The following is a 23,845-nucleotide window of genomic DNA, read 5'->3' as shown; positions in this document are numbered from 1 at the left end:
ATCTATTTCATTAAATGAGTTGACATAATTCCTGGGGGTTCCAGACGACTTCAGTGCTCAATTAGAAGTGATTTCATTCATTATACGACTTATTACCAGAACTACTGCCTTGCTTCAATTCTTCTTTTTGTATTTGTTAGGATTCATTAGCCCCACCACAATCTCCCACTTCTCTTTACTAATCTTAATCAGACTTAATCCCGTTCCCCGTTGCTAGTATGCGTTGAGCGGCCACATTACGGCGCTTCGAGGAGCTGATGGGGGTCAAAGGTCATGCTCAGGGACAGCTGTGAGATTCGAACCTGCAAACTCCCAAGTCCTCTTCTCTCACCTCCACTGGCCTTTGCAGTCTTAAATCTCACAGTGGTAATGATGTCAAGTTGAATAAAGTGGTTTCAGAGAGTCAGAGTGATGCGCTAGAAAAGTAGAGCAAAACCGTTGAGAGTACTGAGCAGAATGGTCGTCAGCATGTTTGCTCACTGCCGTCCACCAATTCACCATGACAACTGCCACCAATCATTTTATTAGTTTATTTGGCACCTTAAAGATATTTTCACTGCATTCATCAAAATAGTTGCTTAAAACTCCATATATCCGAATTTAAAACAAGAAAAGCCTCAAAATAAAAACATAATTAACATTCAGTTAGCTCTCAGAATTCTTAGGTAAACTGATGTTACAAGCGTGAATAAACTGGAGTGTCCACTAGAGGGCAGCAGAACTGTAAACGTCCGTTTCGTAGCTTTGTGCACAGAAGGATTGAAAATCATGATGCTTGGTAACAAACTAAGAAAAAAGCTTGTGTGTTGAGTTTCCTTTGGGCGGGACTATAAAGTGTAAGCAGGTCACGCAGACGAGATGTTAGAAGGCTGAACCGCTCAGACGACTCCACACTCTCACAAACCAACCAGGCCATCCAGTATGGAGCCGAGCGGCGCCGAGCGGCGCGGAGCGCTGAACCTCCAAACTGCAGCTTTACACAAAGTCCCTGGACTTCTTGATGGCACAGCACAGCATCATGCTGAAGATCATCCCGAAGATCTGTGAACAGAGAGCGGCGAGTTAGGAACGCTCCGATCGATGTCGACCCTCCCCGACTGAACCGATCAATGTCCCCCTCCCCGACTGAACCGATCAATGTCCCCCCCCCCCCCCCCCCCCCCCCCGACTGAACCGATCAATGTCCCCCCTCCCCGACTGAACCGATCGATATCCAACACATAGATGCACCGACCAATATCACCAGACCAAAGATTAGTCTCTTGTTTCTAGTCTCAGGTCTTTAAAGACTAAAGACCAACGATGAGCAGCAAAGTTCTTCTGCTCTCATTGTTCAGAGTAAAACAGGAAACGCAGATGTCCCCTAATTATTTACATTTTGACATCGAACATGGACGAGTCTGGAGTCTGGGAGACGGACGGGTCTGGAGTCTGGCTGCTTTGACGTTTTATGCTCAGATGTTTTGTTAATAACATCTGAGCTTTCCAATGAGGCCTCATTCTGCAGCTCGTTAGAACACAAACATTCATTTCTTATAGATGCATGTAGAAAGTTCAAATAGAGCTGGACATGTAGATATATTAAAGTAGAACGTTCACAGTAGTCTCACTGTTTAACACTTCAACTGAAATATTTCTTTGTTCTAAACGTCCATTAGATCAGAAGCACACTGATGCAGTTGTACTATTTCATTTGACATTTTGCTTTATATTCATGAAGAAATATTCAGTGACTTCCTCATTTCTTTCGGAGGTCTTTAAACTTCTAAGAGAAATTCTCAGCTCAGTTCAACTGGGTGAACAGTGGCGAAGAGTTCAGAGATTTAAATGTTGGCGATTTTCTACAGGAAGTCAGTGTGTCTGAGTATAGCGAGCATCCCGGGGCCCGTGAGACTGAAGTGTGCTGCGAGAGATTTAAAGTGGCAGAAATATCTGGTGAAGAAAAGCTTCAGTTTTGTTCAATATGGAGTCACGACACTAAAAAACCATTTGGAACATTAGGCTTGTGGTCATGCGGCTGCAGACTCACCATGATGACGCCGATGCCGATGCCGACTCCACCAATGATGTGCAGCTTGTTGTTGAACATCTGGTCGATGGCTGCAGGGCAGCTCTGAGGAGAATTAGGCTTCCATTAGGAAATGTTGGAGTGTGGACAGAACCACCAGCGACTGAATCACAGTCATCAGAACCTGGTTCACACTGCAGGGAACTGAGACCTGGTTCTCAGGTTACCCAGACAACCTGGTTCTGAGGTTCTGCTCACACTGACCCAGACCAGCCTGGTTCTGCTCACACTGACCCAGACCAGCCTGGTTCCATGTTCAAGCTCCAGTTCTGATGTTTCCCACCAGACCTCCATCATGTGGAACCAGTTCGATGTGTTTCTACATCAACTGCCTCGTCACTGACATCACTGATAAGAGGAAGTGGCTCCGCCACAATAAAAGCTGTGATCTCTTTTTCCCCCTCATTCTCTTTCTTTCCTCATGTCTAGATTCTGTTGCTCGTATTTAACAACCAGTTGAAAAACAATCTACACGCTGACCTGTGTTGCCCGATATGGAGGGTATCCCCCAATTGGGGAGCCAAACTCTCACCTTCTGACTTTGTGTATTTCCTGCATTTGAGTGTTTATGATGTGTTCTTAATCACATAATAGTGATAATCTTATCACACATAATATTTTTAGAGTTTCAACATGATTTCTACACAGGCTGAGATCTGGGTTTTTTATTGAGGTGTCTGGGTTTTAGTTGTTTAGGCTGAAACAGGGAGTCATATCTGGCAACCCTGGCTCTGACCGGCGTGGCGTCCAGATTTACTTCTGTCAACATCATCTGGGCTCTGGGGCCCGAACCCGTCGGTCCGATCAGGTTCACACTGAGGTCTGATAGAAGTTGAGTTCAAAATCTGCAGGCTGATTGTTTCCCTAAAGACCTCAGAGAGGATCCCATGGCTTCCTGTCCCGTCAAAATAATGTCCAGTCTGGGTAGACATTAGAGTGAGCTGGCTGCTGGGGTTTTTTCACCAAGCGTTGACTGTTCAGCCACTAAAGACGCTGTTCCACTGCAGTCCGTGTCGGAGCAGGGCGGGAGGGTACAGTACAGCAAAGAGCACCCAGACCAACTCTGTGGCGCCGTCCCACCTCAGACAGTACGGTTAAAATGTGGGCGGGGCTGTGAACGATGTGGGGACGTGCCAGGTGAAGAACATGGAAGCAACCGGCTGCAGCTCCGCGGCCGTCAGAGTAAAGCTCTGAACCTCGTTCTCTGTGACAGAGTGAAAACGTTCTCCAGCTCCTGCTGAAGCTCCGCCTCCTGTCACTGAGAGGAGCGTCTGCACTTCGTCTGAACACCAGGGGGCAGTGGAGCACCACATTTCAATAAACCAGTTCATTAAACAACCAAAGAGCAAAGGGGCATATGTAAACAATACCAGGAGGGTTACAGCCGATGAAATATTTAAATATTGAGGACAAGTCCAGAGTGACGCTGGTCACTGACCAATCAGCAGACGGCTGCGTTGTAGCTCCTCCTCCTGAGACCCTTCCTCAGTGCTGGGTACCTCAACGGAGGGGTAGCGGAAAATGTAACCCATGGTTCCGTTTATTTTTTCCATACTATCCACAACTTTTGTGAGTGGAGACGCAGGAAAACCTGAACCGGCACAAACAGCGAGGAGGAACCGCGGGTTACCGGGAAATGTGAGCTGGTTTAAAACCGTGGTGAGTCAGGTTAGTCCTACCCTACCTTATCTTGCCTACTGTGATTGCGACTAGTCTAGCACTAGTTAATAATTACACTGCAATTATGAAATTGAAGGTAAGTTATGCTCCTGAATCAACTACTAAACTGATGGTTCTCTGAGCTCACCGTGGTGATCAGAACCTCCAAACCTTCCTTCTTGGGGCAGATATCTCTGGCGGCGTCAATCACCGTCCCCGTAGGACCACAGCAGTCCAACTGTAAGACAACAGGCAGCAGTGAACTGATGGAAACTCAACACTGAGAGGTGGAGGACTGGGTGGGGGTGTGGAGGGCTGGAGGAGTAGAGGAGTAGAGGGGTAGAGGAGTGGAGATGTAGAGGGCTGGGTGGAGGTGTAGAGGGGCAGAGGAGTGGAGGTGTAGAGGGGTAGAGGAGTGGAGGTGTAGAGGGGTAGAGGAGTGGAGGTGTAGAGGTCAAGAGGGCTGAAGGTGTGGAGGGGTATAGGGCTGGAGGGTGGAGGAGCGGAGGGGGGAATTCTCACCCCGAAGTGGATGAGTCGCAGCGTCTCCTTCAGCGCCTCCTGTCGGGTGTCCTTGTAGTTGGCGTAGGTCTGCTTGTAAAACTCAGTGATGTCCTCCACCACCTGCAGGCCACAGAGGAGCGTCATACAGTGTGTGTGTGTGTGTGTGTGTGTGTGTGTGTGTGTGTGTGTGTGTGTGTGTGTGTGTGTGTGTGTGTGTGTGTGTGTGTGTGTGTGTGTGTGTGTGTGTGTGTGTGTTTACCCGGTCCTTGTTGGAGAGCCCCCAGATTCCAGCAGCCACTTCCACAGCGAAGATGAGGAGCAAGAAGAAGAAGAACTGCACCAGGAAATATAAGACCATGTGTTAATAGTACTCCATTACTGAGTAATCCTCCGATGGTCTCCAGGATATCATGTCCAGTTCAGTACACTCAAGTCCTTGAATAGAACTGGATCACAAGGACATACAAATCTTCATAAATCTACATTTTAGTCCCGAAACAACGAAGGAGAATCTGGCAACCGGGAAACATGCTAGTATCATGATTAGGTGTCTTTATATTAGTGCCGTCAAAAATAACACGTTAATTCAATTGATTTGTAACGTTTAATTTGCTAAAAGAATTTTTTAAACGGAATTAAAGTAGTTTTGTTTTTTACTCCCTTACCGGAGCGGCAGCATGTACTCTGGATGCAGCACTGCGACTCCAGAGCAGCATAACATGAGTGGAATAATAAGGCAGAAAGTTTCACTTTAAAAAGTTCCCTGGCGGCTGATGGAGAAAGTAAAAGTCATTAGTTTTACTTTGAAAAGCTGAATTTAACAACCACAGAAGTAATTCTGCAGCAAAACAGCAGGTTGCCATGTTGGCTGACCAGGAGCCTCCAAACTGCTAAAGCTGGAGGAAATACTGGTAAAATATTAATTTCTCCTCTTTTGCTGGCTCTCCTGTGTACTGTGTGTACTGTGTGTGTGTGTGTGTTACCGTACATTATTGCCATGTTGTTCCTTTAATAATTTTACAACTTTGTTTCTAGAAATATTCAAATCCTCAAAGTGGTGAAGCTGCACTCCAATAAAAAAAATTAATTGATTAATAAACGTCTGACATCAGTCTGGGTTTTGTTATTTTGCTGATCAGAGAGAGGAACCGTTTCAGCAAAAGCTAAAAGGACATTATAAAAATAGTCTTTGCCTTTAAATACAGTCTCTGTAGTCGACATTAATTCCGTGGTTTTCCCTGAATAAATCTCCATTACAAGCTCCAACAGCATTTGTGTCGACTCTGCTTAGGAATGACTGTTACACAGAAGAAAGTCCAAACTATTTCATCCTTCATTGGTGAATATTGAAGTTCAGAGCAGAACAAGTCTCCTTTAAGAGTTTTTAACCAGTGAATTCATACAAAAGAATGAATGTATATATGACTAGAACTGATTTTTGGATTTATTTGCGTCCAGCTGAGCAAACAGTTTTTCAATGAAGCTTCATCACACCTGACATGTGTCACAGGAAGACGGGAGTCAAGGTTTCCTGCTGTGCAGCAACATCTCAAACTGAAAACAATGGAAGCTGCAGGTTTCTGGGTTTGGTGAAGCTGAATCTGTGATGACTCACCAGTGCCAGCATGCACGGCGATTCTTTGATGGCGCCGCAGCAACCCAGGAATCCCACCACCATCATCAGAGCCCCCGCTGCGATCAGGATGTACACACCTGCAACAAGCACGACTCGTCACAATCTGGACGTTTTACCAGGACACCAATCCTGAACTGGTCTGGGACCGGCTTCATGCGGCTCCTCTGGGCCGTCTTTTGACGTGTCCGCCTCCCGCCGTCCCGTATCAGGATACGAGGCTTGATGCAGTCGAACGTTCATAGCAACTTTGCTTGTTTGGACCCTGACGACGGGGTTCCTCCTCCTGGTCTCATGGTTCTACCCTGCTGGTGTCCTTCATTCTCCCGGAGGTTGGACGCAGCTCCTCGAGCTCCCCTCAGAATCGCTCCAAACAATAGATCCACTGCATATCCTGGCCGCTCGATCCTTCTGGGTCGTCATGGAAATTCACATTTGCATCACGTCTTTGATTCAACGTGCCAATGAAGCAGGTCTCACACAGACTCTCCTGCTTCCACACTCTGAACTACAATTGTAAACATCAGAATGTGGCTGGAGACTTTGCCGTCTCTTCGTACTGCAGCAGTCCTGAAGCAAACTTTAAAACACGGACAAAAAGCTGTTCTTATTGATGGATTTTAGGAATATTAGAAAATTCAGTTTCCATTGAGATTTCTGAGTAAGTAGCAGAGTTATTTTTGTCTTTGTTCTGAATGGAGCGACTGAACTCTTCACTTGGAAACTCAAAATGTAACCAGAAACCTTTTCTCTTAAACATATATTTCTGTGTACACAGCGTGTACTCACTGTGTACTCACTCGATGGAGACGCTTCTGTTGCAATGACTTAAGATCAAATTTCCTACATTGGTGGTTTGTGATTTTAGGAACAAGGTGTATCCTGATTAATCTCTTGAGATTAGCTTTTTCTTTTAGTTTGACCACGTTTCCCACAATAACCTTTAACATCCGTCAGTTCTTCAGGATTTCTCAATGGTAGAAACGGGACACGCTGCTGAATCTCGTCTACAACTGGAATTCCGTGCTATAAATTTTATATCCGACTTTCAGGGTTTGACTACATTTTCCATTCTTTGATGCTCATGTTAATCACCGTTAAGACTTGTATATATTAATATTTACTACAGTTTTATTTGATATGTATTCTATTGTGTGGAGCAAGGCTGCAAAGACATTTCCTCATATTAATCAAGTAGGGACGTCCCAATCACACTTTTTTGCCCCCGATACCGATCCGATTTTTCAGAATTGAGTATCGGCCGATACCGATACTTTCCTGATCCGATACTCACATTGATATTGCAAATATACCCAATAGTGTATTTTTGGAGTAACTAAGATGTCTGAAGCTAAAAACATTATTGGCAGAAGCTTTGTTTACCTAGAAATTATTGTAAAACTCACTTATTGAATCAGAATTCTTCTCTTTAGTTGTTGTTGTAAACTGAGGAACATCCACACAATGAAAAAACAATCTGTTTCCTCCCTGGCCTTCTCCCAACAAACCGTCCACACCTCACTATGAACACGGCTCAACACGAGGCTTCAGGGCATGTAGTACACATGCCAGGCCTTTAGGGGCGCTGTGACTCACCAAACAACAAAAACACAGAAGAAGACAGACCACATAGACTTCTGCACATAAACCATTATATATAACTCTAGTTTTATAGGTCTATGGCCCCGCTCCACCTGCTTCTAGCTTCTGCAGCTCCACCCGAGCTTCTAGTCCCTGATTGTTGTGGACCGCGTTTTTTTTTTAGATCGGTGGGGTGATCAGCTGGATTTGCCGATCCCCGATCACTCACAAATCACTAATATCGGCCCCGATCCGACATCTACCGATCGGATCATCCCTATAATCAAGTATTTTCTATTCTACGTTGAAGAAAGTTCAAATGTTGCCTTTAGTCTTGACGTGGATTTTATTCTCCACATTGTTCTGATTTTAGTCTTAACTTTTTGGTTCTACTGAGCCGAGTGGGAAACGTCAGATTGTTTTGTGTAGAAGACAAACATCACGCTTCCATCAAGCAAAGCCTTTTCTTTGCTGCCTGTTAGTTTTTAGGTTTCAAACCGTCTCGGCTTATTAGGAGGAGTGTGCATGTTAGATCCTACCAGCTGTTCAAGTCGTCAGTGAGGCTCTGATGCTTTGATTGTCTCTTCATTTCTTTCAAACTGATGATTCATATCAAAAACATGAACATGAGGACTACAATAGTGCAGGAACAAAGTCACGAGCACACACACAAATATTCCTCCTACGGAGTCTTTTTTCCAACGCCATAATTAAGATGTTTGTCATTTCAGGCCGGCCCTCCGTCGCCTGGTGGATCACTTCACTTATCAGCTCGGAGCCGAAACACAAAGAGCGAGGCAACGAGTGTGTGACAGTTCCTCCCAGAATGCAACAGCGTGGGAACAAAGGCAACCCTGTCCATCGGTGAAGAATGAGATCTATGTATGGAGACACTGAGACAAGCCGGGCCGGGCCAGGCTGCCTCGCTGTAGGCCGAGTCTGACCTCAGCTGCCCTCAGCGAGCCTGACCTGGTTCACCGTGCTGCAGCTACAGTCCAGAGAGAATGACCTGGTTCACCGTCCTGCAGCTACAGTCCAGAGAGAATGACCTGGTTCACCGTACTGCAGCTACAGTCCAGAGAGAATGACCTGGTTCACCGTGCTGCAGCTACAGTCCAGAGAGAATGACCTGGTTCACCGTACTGCAGCTACAGTCCAGAGAGAATGACCTGGTTCACCGTGCTGCAGCTACAGTCCAGAGAGAATGACCTGGTTCACCGTACTGCAGCTACAGTCCAGAGAGAATGACCTGGTTCACCGTGCTGCAGCTACAGTCCAGAGAGAATGACCTGGTTCACCGTACTGCAGCTACAGTCCAGAGAGAATGACCTGGTTCACCGTGCTGCAGCTACAGTCCAGAGAGAATGACCTGGTTCACTGTGCTGCAGCTACAGTCCAGAGAGAATGACCTGGTTCACCGTACTGCAGCTACAGTCCAGAGAGAATGACCTGGTTCACCGTCCTGCAGCTACAGTCCAGAGAGAATGACCTGGTTCACTGTGCTGCAGCTACAGTCCAGAGAGAATGACCTGGTTCACCGTGCTGCAGCTACAGTCCAGAGAGAATGACCTGGTTCACCGTGCTGCAGCTACAGTCCAGAGAGAATGACCTGGTTCACCGTTCTGCAGCGACAGTCCAGAGAGAATGACCTGGTTCACCGTACTGCAGCTACAGTCCAGAGAGAATGACCTGGTTCACCGTTCTGCAGCTACAGTCCAGAGAACCTGTTCAGATCGAGAACCTCCTTTATTGTTCCCCCACACCAAAATACAATCATCACATTCTGATTTAAAACTGCTGCACACTGAGGCAACAGTTGAACTTGGAATGACGGTCGTCTCACCGGTGAAGAAGACGGAGGGCGAGTCCTCTCCTTCGAACAGTCCAGCAGTCCGGGAGTCGAAGCGCAGCCACAGTCCCACGGCCAGTACTGCAGTACCTGCCAGCTGGGAGGAGGAAGAGAGTTGCTACACACCTCACACACACTTTCATTAGAGCAAAGTCGCCTCATCCAACAACCAGCAGCTGCAGGTTCAAATCCTCAAGACCGACATCAAGGTTTTCCACTTTAGTTGTGTTGATCAACTTTACTGAACAAAGCTTGAAGACATTGGACACCATCGTCCTGACTAGTGATTCCTGATGTACCGCAGAAGGAAATACTGGAGTTTGACTGTGACGTTGTCGGGAGTAGTTTCAGAGTGTGGTGTTGGTGGAGTAAGGTTGGTGTGCGTTGGTGGAGTAACGATGTGGGTGGAGTAACATTGGTAGAGTAACGATGTGGGTGGATGGAACGATGTGTTGGCGGAGTAACGGTCTTGGTGGAGTAACGGTGTTGGCGGAGTAACGGAGTAAAATTGCCGTTGGTGGAGTAACGGTGGCGTGTGTTGGTGGAGTAACATTGGTAGATTAACGGTTCTGGGTGGGTGCAACGTAGATGTGGGTGGAGCAACTTTAGTAGAGTAATGGTGTGGGTGGGTGTAACGTTGGTGGCGTAACGGTGGTTTGAGTTGGAGTAACTGTTGATTGAGTAACGTTGGCGAGGGTGGAGTAACATTTTCATGGGTGGAGTAAAATTGGTGTTGGTAGAGTAACAGAGGTGTGGGTGGAGTAATGGTGGTGTTGCACTGTGAGGAACATGGAACAGAACCAGTGAATCTCAGACAATGAAAGTGCATCAGGGGAACCGGTGTAACATTATAAATGGACCCCCATAGAATATAGGCCCCAGGGTCCATTTTCCTGGGGGACCATATCCAATACTCCACCGCCAGCTGGTCCAGACACAGAGGAGACCACATGGATTTCCCGATCAGCAGTTATTGATTAATTCCTCATAGTTATTCACATCAAATCACTTTCATGAAGAGATTTGTTCTTTTCATGTTAATATTTTGTATTTTAATGAATTGATTGATTTTCATCTGTTCAGATTCTTCAGTCCGTCTCCTTTTGCACAAATGCATCCTTCTTTACTTTGTTCTGAAGTCTGCATGTTGAAAATATCTGTAGCGTTTTAAAATCTTGTCGCTGACTGATCATTTTATCTGAGGCGCTTGCACAATTCAGTAAGTTATGAAATCTTTATTAAAACTGAAGGGATAATCTATGTTTTCTTCTGATTATTCTTATTGCTCTTTGTTCAGATGAAAAGTGGATTATTTGATAGTTGCCTGTGTTTGGCCACATGTCGTCTCAGCAGGCCAGACATGGAAACTGTGATAAAATCATTTATTATGGAGGGAATCCCTTATTTTAAACAGCAATTTTTTATATTTTCACACTTTTTTTCCCCAGTTTAACTTGTCAATCATTCCACCCAACAACTCGTTTCCCTTCACATCAACAGTCAAACATAAAGGAAAAAAGCAGGACTGTGAAAACCACCACCACCAATGGAGCAACTTCTGAGGTTAAAAACGACAGGAAGTACTGAGCAGACGTCAAACAGGATTCAGGAATGGAGATAAACCTGCGTGACGACGTCCTGAACACTGAACACGCCCACAGGAACCCGACCAACACCAGAATCACATTATTCTTAGCGGCTCCTCGTCTCCACAGACACTCACACAGTGAATGAGAGGATGACCGATGGCGCAGTGAGACGCTTCATGTCCACAGACACCAAACGTCCTGGAGCTCAGAGGACCAACAGGCTGAGAGACATTTAACCAACCGGAGCAGTTTGCTGCAGCTCTCAGTGTCATCGGCTCCACAAGCGGAAGGTTCCGACGTCTCTCCACACATCTTATATATATATATATATATATATATATATATATATTAGTGCTGTCAAAAATAAAGTGTTAATGCAATTAATTTTAAATGTTTAACTCGTTAAATTTCTTCAAACAGTTTTGTTTACTTTCAGGTGTTTTTTTTTTACTCTCTTACCAGAGCAGCAGCATGAGCAGCGTCTCTGGGTGCAGTACTGTGACTCCAGAGCAGCACAACACCCAGTGGAATCATATTACGACAGAAAGTTTCACTGTAGAAGTTCCCTGACGGCTGATTGAGCCGTCAGTTTTACTTTGAAAAGCCAAATTTCACAACCACAGAAGTAATTCTGCAGCAAAACAGCAGGTTGCCATGTTGGCTGACCAGGAGCCACCAAACTGCTAAAACTGGAGGAAATACTGGTAAAATATTCATTTCTTCTCTTTCTCTGGCTCTCCTGTGTACTGTGTGTACTGCATACTGTGTGTGTGTATTACAGTATAATATTGCTTACTTTTCTTTCTAGAAATCTTCAAATCCTCAAAGTGGTGGACTCTAACAACACCCAGACTGATGTTTATTAATTTAGGTTTTTATTATATTGCTGATCTTACAGGGAAACAGTTTCACCAAAAGCTAAAAAGACGTTATAAAAATAGTCTTTGAATTAAATTGTTTTCGACATTAATTTTGTGGTTTTCCCTCAATAAATATCCTTCAGTCTTCAGTAGAAAAACAATGTGATTAATTGCAATTAATTAGTTAATTTTCCCTAATCGATTGACAGCACTAATATATATATGTATATATATATATATATATATATACACACACACACACACATACATTAACACACTACATTGACGCATGCAAGTGATAAAACATGAAACAACCCCAAGAAAAAAAAAACATAGAACATTATTAATTCCAGCCGCTGAATGTTGAGACGTCACATCAGCCCGTTGACACTGAAACTCAAAAGTTCATGTTTGGATCAGATTATAAAGGACCGAGATTAAATATCTATTGTAGTTTTTAGCTTAAAGGTGCTTTGATAGATGACAAACTTATTAGTTATGATCCTTTCATTAGTGCAGCGACTGACAATGGAGCGTGTCAAACTTTAATAAACCTAAATATGACTTTACCAAGAAGATTGACTTTTACAATAAAGATCCCAACATGACCATCATGACGCAATGCTGACACAGGCCCGTTCTCTCTGCCGCCTGCGGGAGGAACCGAGACAGGACGGTTCTCTCTGCCGCCTGCGGGAGGAACCGAGACAGGACGGTTCTCTCTGCCGCCTGCGGGAAGAAGCTCTTCCTCTTCATTTCCTCCTGCTGAACCTGAAGCTACAGACTCAAACTGCATAGAGTTAAACTTTCTCCTCTAATTGAAGTCGACCTACACAGTCCCTTGGTCATGTTCTACACATCTTGTGTGCTTTAGATCATTATGATGATGATGAACATTGGTATGTGCTTTAGATTCTTCTTCTTCGACTCCCATCATTAAAATGGTTTCGTGTGGAAGTACTCGCATTTCACATTATACTGTGTAATTGTGATAAATGAAGGATTTGTCTTTACGTGCTGTACTGCGATCGTCTCACATTGGACACATGGATTAATTGGTCTGGTGTGGAGCCGTATCTCTTAATCATTATGCCTGTTACAATCATCCTCAATTGTAGGGGTGTAGTTTGTATTGAGTACTAATAAATTCTGTTTATCCCTTACATACACAGGTTTTAGATAATGCTTCCAAACATTTCTAAAAATCCGGTTAGAAAAAAAGTTTAGCTTTTGAAGTCTTTTCCGATTGAAGAGAAGCGATCGGGACACAGCTGCTATTTCACCATATTTCAGTTAAAACCGTTCGACTGACGAGGAACGTCCGACTCGGCCTGGTTTACTGACAGCTGAACTAAAAGGAGTCAATCTGCGGAGTTTGAGCTTCACCTCCACCCAGCTGATCTGCTTTCATTGAGCTGCTCTCCCGGAGACAAGAAGACACCGTTTGGATCACTTCCTCAAGCACATTCTCTCGGTACGTACCCAGAAGAGGAAGTTGAAGACAAACATCAGGTATTTCATGACCTTCATTGCCCCCATGACTCTTAGACGAAGGTCAAACGGCTTCCAGAGCACAAACAGCAGAGCAGAGCTTCTTCACACACAAACACTCACACAGGTTGTTACCTGCCTTTACGTCAGTGGACCACACCTGGGCAGGAGGCGGGGGAGGGGCAAAGAGGAGGAGGAGGAGGGAGGGGCGGGGGAGGAGGGGCGGGGGAGGAGCAAAGAGGAGGGGCATGAAGGCCTCCAGGTGGAAACAATTTCCAAAGTGAGCCGGATCAGTCTGAAGCCTCAAGCAATAGGGTGAAAAAGAGGGTGAAAAACAACATTCTTGTCATATTGCGACTTTTGACGTAACTTACTACGTGCTGAGTTTTGTGCCGCATCTGCAAATGTGTGTGTCAGGCGTGAAGTGAAGTCAGTAGCATAAGCTGCAGGTGTGCCTGGTGTAGGTGAGGTCACTGTTGGGCTCTACAGTTCAATAGAACATCCAGTGACAAGTTAAGGCCCCAGCATCCTCCCTTTTGAACCCATAAGAACAAGAAGAAAATTCGGCAGTGACGTCAGCCAGCAGCAGAAAAAAAATGCTTTTTCGGCAGGACTGTTCATACTCCGATAAGAAGCTGCCGAACTCGCAGGCCACGCCCCCTCACAGCAGGCCACGCCCCCTCACAGCATCGCACAAGTCTGTGAAGCGGCGTTTAAACTTTTCAACTGCACAGTTTATTTCTGGCCTCCAGAGCTTTCAGAAATACATTTCTCTGAACTTTTTCAGTTATAAAAAAGTTTCTGTCCGAGCGCGATGTTAGTCCAGTTTTAACTCCAGGAGCTGACAGCTGTTCGTGATGCGTTCAGGTGCATCACGTCAGCCTACACTCCGACATTTTAACGAGCTGCGGCGCTCGTACAGTAGCGCTGTTACAAGCTAAATATGATTACAATATTATCGATAGTCATGAGCGAACTAGAACACGCATGCGCAGCACACGGCAGTGCAGAAGTTTCGGCAGTGCGGCTCCTACATAGTTCGGCCAGGGCGGTTGGCACAGCCCAAACTAATTTGTTCGGCCAGAAGGAGCTGGAAGAAGGAAATGACGTCATTTTGTTCGACAGGACCCCGCACTGCCCAACTTTCGTCTTGTTCTTATGGAGTATGAAGAGGCCTATAGGTTCCCTGCCGTGTAGGAGGAAGAACGGGGAAAACCCTGTGCTTGAATGCACACTAGGGTTAAATGCAAATTCAACTTGTGGAAGAAACTGATCCCATTCACCAGCAGTTTGTGTGACGTAGTTTCCCAGCTGATCTTTCAGAGTCCTGTTCAGCCTCTCTACCATACCATCCAACTGTGCATGGTATGTGGTGGTGCCAGTTTTGTTTATTCCCAGTAACTGGCACTGGTGTTTGACAAGGTGTGAATCAAACCCTGAGCTATGTGGATTGACTCAGGCACTCCATGCCGTCTGGTATAGAACTCAAAAATGTTTTTTTGCAACTGTAGTGGCACGTTGATCTTTCATTGGGAACACATTTGCATAGTGTGTGAAATAGTCTGCAATGACCAAAGCATACCTACTGCCCTCTGTTGTAGCAGGTAACTCCGTGATATCAGCAGCAATTTCCTGAAAGGGTCTGTCTGCTTGAATAGGCTGCAGCGGGCCACGTTCATGAGGTATAGGAGAACCTCCTGTTTGACAGGGAAGGCACTCGGTACAATAAGTGTGCACATCAGGTGTGATGTAAGGCCAATAACAGCTACGTCGAGCTCTCCGAAGTGTGCGTTCTGCATTGAAATGCCCACAAGAACAACGAGGCTCAACGGTGTGGGTTCCAGATCTGTCCGGGGTTCCAGATCTGTCCGGGCCATGTCTCCTGATGACGTCCCCTAGTGGCAGCATGTAAAGATTAAAAAGGATTGGGCTTAAAATCGATCCCTGGGGAACCCCACAGCTGATTTCATGGGTTCCTGAGGAACGTGTATCCATACTTACAAAGAAGCATCGATCTGTGAGATAAGAACTGAACCACTGAAAAACATTACCAGAGTCCTGAGTCTATCTAATAAAATGACATGATCAATGGTGTCAGAAGCACTAAGAGCCAATAAAATCTAGACTGTGAGCTGTTGAGTCTTGATTGCACCTGATGTCATTTAAAATCTTTAAAAGGGCTGTGCTGTGGTTCTTCCTAAAACCAGACTGATGCGTCTCTAAAATGTTATTTCTAAGTAAGAAATCATTTAATTGAGTATTTTGCTTAGAAATGTTAAGTTGGATGCAGGACGGTAGTTATTAAGAACGTTGGGGTCTAAACTGCTCTGCTTCAGAAGGGGCACCACCACGTAGTGGATGGTGAGTTTTGATTTTCTCCACCTCTACTCAGCAATCCTGCAGTTTCTTTTGTGTTGATGGGTTTCTTTGTTTCTCCCTGGTGCTGGTGGTTTGGCTTTATTTATGTTTCTTGTGATCATTGGGTCTAGAGTTGACTTTAGTTTCCTGTTCAAATTGTGAACAATAAGGTCACATGGAGCAGGTCAAACCTCAGCAGGGATATTCTGGAACATTTCTATAAAATGTTCAGCTACATCAGAAGTTATGGAGCGTTTGCTCACCGTTCTGACCTCCTGCTGGTTAAAATTGGTAACATTAAAAAACACACAAAAGTGGTGGGACACAGCCAGGTCAACACCAGAGGACACATCAATGGTCAGTCCATAAGACATGACCAAGTCCAGGGTGAGACCTCTGCTGGGAGTCGTGTTGTTTAAAATCCTAACATTGCAGGAGCGGCTATCTATGTTAGATTAAAATCACCAGTGATTAAAGTTTGTTCATACTTGGTGTGAATAATTGATAAAAATTCAGAAAATTCAGGAATAAAAATGCAGGAATGAAGGGTGGTCTGTATATAATTAAAGAGAGGATGGGAGGGCTGCAAAAAACTAAAGCGTGGTACTCAAAAGAGGTAAAACTTTTAAAAGCCACTTTAGATGAGCAACAGTTGTCATTAGTGATGGAAGCAGTTCCTCCTCCTCTCCTTCCATCCCTGATCGAAAATAAAAAAATTAAAATTAGGTGGGGCTTCTTCTTCTCAGTAAGAGGAAGTGGTGCGTCAGTGCCAAGTCGTGTCTCAGTCAGTAGAAGACAGTCCAAGTTGTTTTCTCAAATCAAGTCATTCATGATAAAACAGACATTTTGATGTTGGTGCTGTGCTCAGAGAGATTGTCGCCCTGCAGGGGGCGCTACCAAAAGAGTCCTGAGGTCTGGTCCAAGCGTGACATAGCCCCGCAGACCGACGCCACCCCAAGTACCAGGAAGCGACGCCCAGACACCCGAAGGACTGCAGAGCCTGCAGACCTCCTTAATAAAACTCTTCTTTTAAAAACTGCATTTTGCTTTACTCGTCTTATCTTTGACTGATGTTTACATTTGTTTGATCTGAAACATTCAAGTTCAGAAAACATGCAAAAAAGTAAGAAATCAGGACGTTTTCACACGACTGTATACACATGTTGGTAGAATTGTTGGTACCCGTCTGTTAATGAAAGAAAAACCTAGAGGGTTCATCGTGAGCGACGCTGGCGACCTGCTGCTTCGCCTCCTCCAGGGTTTTACAGTGTTCTGCGGTGTTCCGCTGTTGCTATAATGCTGTTTACATCGTTCCATGAAAGGCTGTTCTTATTGAATGCTGGACTTTGAGTCCATCTGTTGGACTAGGTTGGACATCAAACTCCCAAGACAGCAGCTGCACCTGCCGGCTGCTCCAGCCTCGCTACCCGTTAGCCGCAGCCAGCTCCTCAGGTGGGCTCACCTGTGCGGGACTCCGGGGCTCCTCTCCGCTCTGTGGCTGGACGGCCTGCTCCGGCCTGCCCCACCAAGCACACCGGTCCGGACCGGACCACCTCCACCCTGCCAGCTCTCTCGGACGCTTACCTGCGCCTGCGGATGGCTGTCAACGTGGAGGACGCCGCCCCCCGACACACCGATGGCTGATGTTGACTCCCCGCCGGCCGGCTAACCTACTGCTGGTCCCCGGTCCCGCCTGACGGACCTCCTCACCTCCAGTGAAGCTACAACCAGCTCGCTCCTCTGCTCTGCCTCCACCATCCTGGATCATCTACCTGGATTACATCGCTCTGGCCTCACATCATGTTGATTTTTAACCTGTTTCTCTGGATGGCGCTGTGTTGGACCGTCACGAGCGCTTCTCTAATCCGTTACTCAGCAACGAAGGTGTTACGCCTCTGGACTTTCTCAAGAGCCCCTCCACCTCATCTTGTATTCCACCACTTCATCCTTAAACGACCCGATACATCCAACGCAACTTTTAGTTCTCACAACACAACAACACAAACATCCATGGTCCACTAAGCCCCGCCCCCTTCCCCTCCACTAAGCCCCGCCCCCTTCCCCTCAGTGTCATAGTGTCCTGTCCCCCCTGCTCAAACGAAACCACATACACACCACTCACCGGTCTGAAACTTGTCTGTTAAATACCAGATCTGTCAGTAACAAGGCTCTGTTGGTTGATGATTTCCCTGTTGACCACATCCTGGACATTCTGTGCTTGACTGAGACCTGGCAACTGCCTGAGGACTTCTCCCAGCTCAGTGAGGCTGCGCCGCCAGGTTTGTCTTTTATTAGTAAACCCCATGCTACTGGGAGGAGGGCGGCCTCGCTCTCCTTCACCGACATAATTTAAAAATCACCAGGGTCACTGTCCCACATCACTCCTCTTTGGAATGCTTCGCTGCAAAACTCCCAGGCCCCAAACACACAATCCTTGTCAGCATCTACAGACCACCAAATCCCTCTCCCGTTTAGCTCGGTGAATTCTCCTCACTATTAACATCCATATGTGCAATGTCCCCCACGGTTATTCTCCTCATGATTTTAACGTCCACATCGACAACCCATCCAATACCTTTGCAAACGACTTGAGTTCCCTCCTGGACCGTCTCAGCATAACTCAACATGTCAACCTCCCTGCACTGACATCACTCCCACTGACCTTGAAGAACACCACAGACCTGTCCCCCTGATCAGGTCCTACCCAGTCCTCCACTGGCATCCTCCCCTGCTGACCCACTACAACAATGCCCTCTCCTCCTCCTCCTCCTCCTCCTCCTCCTCCTCCTCCTCCCTCTCCACCCTGGATCCCCTAAAACCCTCACAGCCTCATTTACCACTCTGCTCCCTGGCTTACCCCTGAACTCCACCAGCTCAAAGCCACTGGCCCGACTGTATGTATGTATGTATGTATCCTATCATAACAGTATTACATATCCGACGGATAATACCAGTAGTAACAAAACATCCCAGAACAACCTCCAAAGACATTGAAGGTCAACCCCAAGGTCAAGCTACCTCAGTGTCAGATCATCCGTCGTTGTTTGAGCCAAAGTGGACTTCATGGGAGACGACTAAGGAGGACACCACTGTTGAAAACAAATCATAAAAAAGCCAGATTGGAATTTGCTAAACTGCATGTTGACAAGCCACCAAGCTACTGGGAGAATGTCCTGTGGACAGACGGGACAAAACTGGAACTTTTTGGCAAGGCACATCCGCTCTATGTTCACAGACGTATAAATGAAGCATAGTAAGAAAAGAACACTGTCCCTACTGTGAGACAAGGACGAGCTCTGTTCTGCTCTGGGGCTGTTTTGCTGCTTCTGCCACAGGGAGTCTTCAATCTGTGCAGGGTACAATGAATTCTCAAGACTATCAAGGTTCACTAGAGAGAAAAGTGCTGCCCAGCGTTAGTTTGGTCTCAGAGGTCTTCAACAGGATAAAGACCCACAACACACAGTGAGAAATGCCCAAGAATGGCTGAGAGCAAAACAATGGACGATGAGCCCCTGATCTAAATCCTATTAAACGTCTGTGGAAGGAGCTGAAATCCCCCGTCTGGGGAATACAGCCTTCAAACCTGAGACACTGGAGCAGTTTGCTCATGAGCACTTGGCCAAACTACCTGCTGGGAGGTGCAGGAGTCTCATTGAAAGTTACAGAAATCCTCTGATTGCAGCTCAAAAAGGTGGTGCAGCAAAATAGTAAGTTAAGGGAACCATCATTTTGTTTTGTTTTTTAAAATAATTCTCTTGAACCACAATTCAAAAGCAATGTCTGATTTTCATTGCTTAAGTTTCATAGATTTTTTATTTATTATTACTTTTGTCAGATTCAAGTTACCATGGTGGGTTTTTCTTTCATTACTAGAGGGGCATCAACAATTTAGTCCACGTGTGTACAAACCCCCCCCCCGTACAATATTATTAGTTTTATTAATTCATTATTGTTGCAATATGGCATCAACTAACAGACAGATATTATTTTAACTAATATTTAAAGCCTGAAGAAAAAGGTGACCATGTTTCTGTGAAGTCCGTCAGTTGCTGTTCTTTTTTCCAGTGAAAAGTATTCCATCAAAAGATCCTGCCACTGGTTGATGTGAGGAGCTGATTTATGCAGGGGAGACCCAAACGCAGACTTCCGTAAAAAACAGGTTTATTGCAACAAAGTCCAGGGAACACGAGGGACACGAGGGACACACGAGGGACACGAGGGACACAAGGGGGACAGCGAGCGGAGCGACAAGATGACAAGAGGCGAGACATGTTGACGAGACGATCCGACAAGAACAACAGAGGGAGAGTTTAAATACACGAGGAAGGGGTGGACACAAGTGGGACATTGGTTACTTGGAAACACGAGGTGAGACACACAGAGGCAGACAGAGACCTGACAGTAACCCCCCCCTGTCTCCCTGTCTGCTGCGGTCAGGGTTAAGGTTAACCATAACCCTGCTAACCTTTCAGTTAAATGTTAAGTCAGTGGAGTAAATCAGTCAAATTTATGCGTCGATTCTGTCAGTCTGTCTCTCTCCTACGCTGCTGCAGCGTTGGAACTTTATTGTGAAAAAGCTGGGTTTAGTCTGGTACTTTACTGTGAAATCCACCATCATAGGAATTGGTGTGATGGTGGATGTTTTCCCACAGTTTGGAAAACATCCACCATCATACCAATTCCTAAACGTGAAAAAGCCAAGGAGTTAAATAACTTCAGACCAATTGCATTTACATCTCTGGTCATGAAAATGTTTGAAAGGATTATTAAAGACATGGTGGTTCCTATTATAGATGGATAACTGGAGCCTTTACAGTTTGTCTATCAAAGTGGCAAGACTGTGGACGACGCCAAACTTTCTGTTCTGGACAAAGTCGAGAAGCCCCTGGACAAACCTGGATTTCATTCGCTGACTTCTCTTCGGCTTTTAATAAGATGCAGCCTCACGTTTTAATTGACGACCTTGCATCAGATTTGAATCGACCTGCCCAGGCGTCAGTGTTGCTTTTAGACTTCTTACCAACCAGAGTCCAGGTTGGTGTTGGTGAACGGACACACTTCCAGCAGAAGGCTTTGGAACACAGGCTCACCTCAGGGTTGTGTCCTGCCTCCTGCTTTTCATCATCAGCTGCACAACATCACAGCTGCAGGCTCTCTGATGACACCGTCCTCTTGAGTCTTCCTCAAGGCCAGAACTCTGAACACAGTCAGGCCTTACCTGCTTTTGTGGAACGGTGCGATAAGAACTTCCTGGATCTAAATGTGCTAAAAACCACAGAGCTGATCATTGATCATTGGCAGAACAATGACTGGCCACAAGAAAGCACCAATCACAACCAAAAGGTTTGAAACTGTAGAGTCCTATAAATATCTAGGAACTGTGTTTGACTCAGTTTAAATTCAATATAAACACTGAGCTGGTTGCCAAACAGGGAGAACAAAGAGTCCATTTAATGAGGAAGCTAGATTCTTTTAATGTCTGTGACACCAGGTTCTAACTGAGGAATTCTCTCTCAGGCCTTCAGGCACACATTGTCAGGTAGTCAAAGTACAACAAACAGATACTCCAAGTCCTTCATTCCCTCTGCCAAAAAACTCTTATACACACACCACACCCATTTTAAAATTTAAATGACCATACATTTCTTCGAATGGCATTGTCCTTGTTTTATTGATTGTTTTTATTACTGTTCTTCCCATTTCACTGTCTTGTGCTTATCTAATCTGGTTTTATTGATTTCTTCTGTTCTGACATTTCCCTATGTCGCTTGCTAATTCCTGACAGATTGATTGACTGATGACTGAATGTAGGCATGTATGTAAAAGTACACACTGGGAAACTGCAAATGAATTGCTCCTTGTGGGATCAATAATGGTGTCTGAATCTGAATCTGAATCTGAATCTGAAAGAATTGCGTTTAGTCTGGTACTTTAATGTGAAAGAATTGCGTATAGTCTTGAACTTTACCGTGAAAGAACTGGGTTTAGTCTGGTACTTTACTGTGAAAGAACTGGGTTTAGTCTGGTACTTTACTGTGAAAGAACTGGGTTTAGTCTGGTACTTTACCGTGAAAGAACTGGGTTTAGTCTGGTACTTTACCGTGAAAGAACTGAGTTTAGTCTTGAACTTTACTGTGAAAGAACTGAGTTTAGTCTGGTACTTTACTGTGAAAGAACTGAACTTTACTGTGAAAGAACTGGGTTTTGGGTCTGTCGCCATAGCGACCGGTGGTATCGACGCTCCATTCATGAAGTTTTTTATTGTGGTTGTTCAGGCGCTTAACTCAAGGTTCACATACTGAGAGTTGATTGAACTAATTCAGATCAGCTGTTCTGGAACTGGAAACTCTGAGTTTCATTTTAGAGTTTCTGGAAAGCCCCCGGGGAAGACGAGGACGACAACAACAATAACAACAACAACATATAAATGCATCTACTACTGCAGATGAATAAATACATAAGTTACATGACACAACCATGAAGTGTAAAAATGAATGTAAAGTTGTCTGAGTAGATTGTTTTTGTTATAAGTCCCCTGTTGAACCATCGTCAGACAATGTGAGGCGACATTAACGCCCAACAACATCACGTTTCATCTGATTCTCATTATGAAGTAAAGCCAGAATACTTTTCATTCAACCAGCATGTTATGAGAGTAGTGAATGACATGTTGCAATAAAGATAATGTGTCCCACCGCACATTAAACTTGCTCATGTTATTTAATATCTAAATACAACCCTTTGTCAGACAAGCGACCATAACTTTTGGTGTCTGTTTCATTCCAACGTATGATAACAGTCACATCCATACATCGTTAAATTCTGCGGCGTGTTTTGCTCATTTGCTGGAAAATTGTCCTTTTCATCAGATTGAAGCTTTTCAATTGTAAACATCACAAATAAACTATTAAAAACAGCGCCTGAGCAAAGCACTGGAGTTTTCAAACACATGTCCGAGACTTTCACTAAAATGTATTTTGAGTAGTTTTTGTGCAAATAAGACCAGATAAAAAAAACCAAATAATACCAAATTAAAAAACAAATAATACCCACTCAGTAGCAGGATGGCGCTCAGGAACATTCAGAAAGTGACATTTATAGAAACTGCCGACTTTTGAAGCTAGAAATGTTAAAATATGATGTATGTATGTATGTATGTATGTATGTATGTATGTATGTATGTATGTATGTATGTATTTATTTTTGGGTGGGGGGGTAGAGTGTAGTGCTATTTAAGTCTCTTATGTGTAAGCACAAAAGTGTGTACAATGACTTATCCTGGGGTGAAAAAACACGGTAATTCAACATTTGTATTCTTTGTGTGCCATTGACTTGTTAGTGTCGTAGGAAATGTGGAACATCCCGGTATCATTGTGTACTGATGCTTCATCTTGAATTCGTGTTACAGTGAAATGAAAGTTTCTTTAAAGGTTTTGACACTCACCCAGAAGACGAAGTTAAAGATGAAGAGCGCATACTTGACACACAACTCCCAGCTGCTCAGAGCCGTCATCCTTGCAGAATTTATGGACCTGTGAGGGGTAAAGAAATGGTGAAATCTACCGCAGAAATACACCCGTGCGCAGCTCCGCTTCTCACCGCAGCTTCGGCTCACTTCGGCTAAATTCGGCTCGGCTCGGACTCTTCCGGAAGCACTCGGCTTGTACTGTTCGGCTCGACTTAGCTCAGACTCTTCGGCTCTGCTCGGATTCTTCCGGAAGCACTCGGTTCGTAGTCTTCGGCTCGACTCGGCTCGGACTTTTCCGCTCAGCTCGGCTCGGCTCGGCTCGGCTCAGCTCGTACTCTTCGGCTCGACTCGGCTAAGACTCTTCGGCTCTGCGCAGATTCTTCCGGAAACACTCGGCTCGTAGTCTTCGGCTCGACTCGGCTCGGACTCTTCCGGAAGCACTCGGCTCGATCTCTTCGGCTCGACTCGGCTCGGACTCTTCGGCTCTGCTCGGATTCTTCCGGAAGCACTCGGCTCGGATTGCCTCGAACAGGTTGCGCCAGAAAAGACGCCGAACAAAGATGGTCTCTGTTTAAAGGGGGTTTGATCCAGATGGGTGAAAAGACAAAAACTGGGAACACTTAACAAATATATTCAAATTGACCAAAGAAAATAAATCCAGGAAAAATTGTTAATGAGTATAATTATTCTTTTAAAACCGTCAAATCAGAACTCATTAATCATTGTACATTAAACTATGACCTTCCATACTCAAATTATTAATTTATACTGTGAAAAAAGTTGTT

The 23,845-nt window shown here is 45.1% G+C and overlaps 1 protein-coding gene across 3 annotated transcripts; it reads right to left on the bottom strand.

Annotated features, from left to right (window-relative positions):
* Positions 1–516: 516 nt before the first annotated feature.
* Positions 517–23,397, bottom strand: LOC308127036 (CD9 antigen-like). Of its 3 annotated transcripts, XM_080491783.1 has the most exons (9): positions 23,192–23,397; positions 23,037–23,124; positions 9,289–9,391; positions 5,847–5,944; positions 4,491–4,565; positions 4,250–4,351; positions 3,876–3,965; positions 2,030–2,113; positions 517–1,041 (listed from the first exon to the last, which is right to left on the bottom strand). In XM_080491783.1, exons 2-9 carry the CDS (start codon positions 23,103–23,105, stop codon positions 976–978), a joined length of 687 nt encoding a protein of 228 aa, XP_080347909.1. In that variant the 5' UTR covers positions 23,106–23,124; positions 23,192–23,397; the 3' UTR covers positions 517–975. The 3 variants fall into 3 exon arrangements, with proteins under 3 accessions (XP_080347909.1, XP_080347908.1, XP_080347910.1); XM_080491782.1 differs by having other exon boundaries at positions 23,037–23,220; XM_080491784.1 differs by lacking the exons at positions 23,037–23,124; positions 23,192–23,397 and adding an exon at positions 13,226–13,396.
* Positions 23,398–23,845: the final 448 nt, after the last annotated feature.

The sequence above is a fragment of the Lipophrys pholis genome, assembly GCF_963383615.2.
Source record: "Lipophrys pholis genome assembly, chromosome: 22".
Classification (NCBI taxonomy): Eukaryota; Metazoa; Chordata; class Actinopteri; order Blenniiformes; family Blenniidae; genus Lipophrys; species Lipophrys pholis.
The sequence above is the reverse complement of the archived record's forward strand: the minus strand, read 5'-3'. Positions and strand labels throughout refer to the sequence as shown.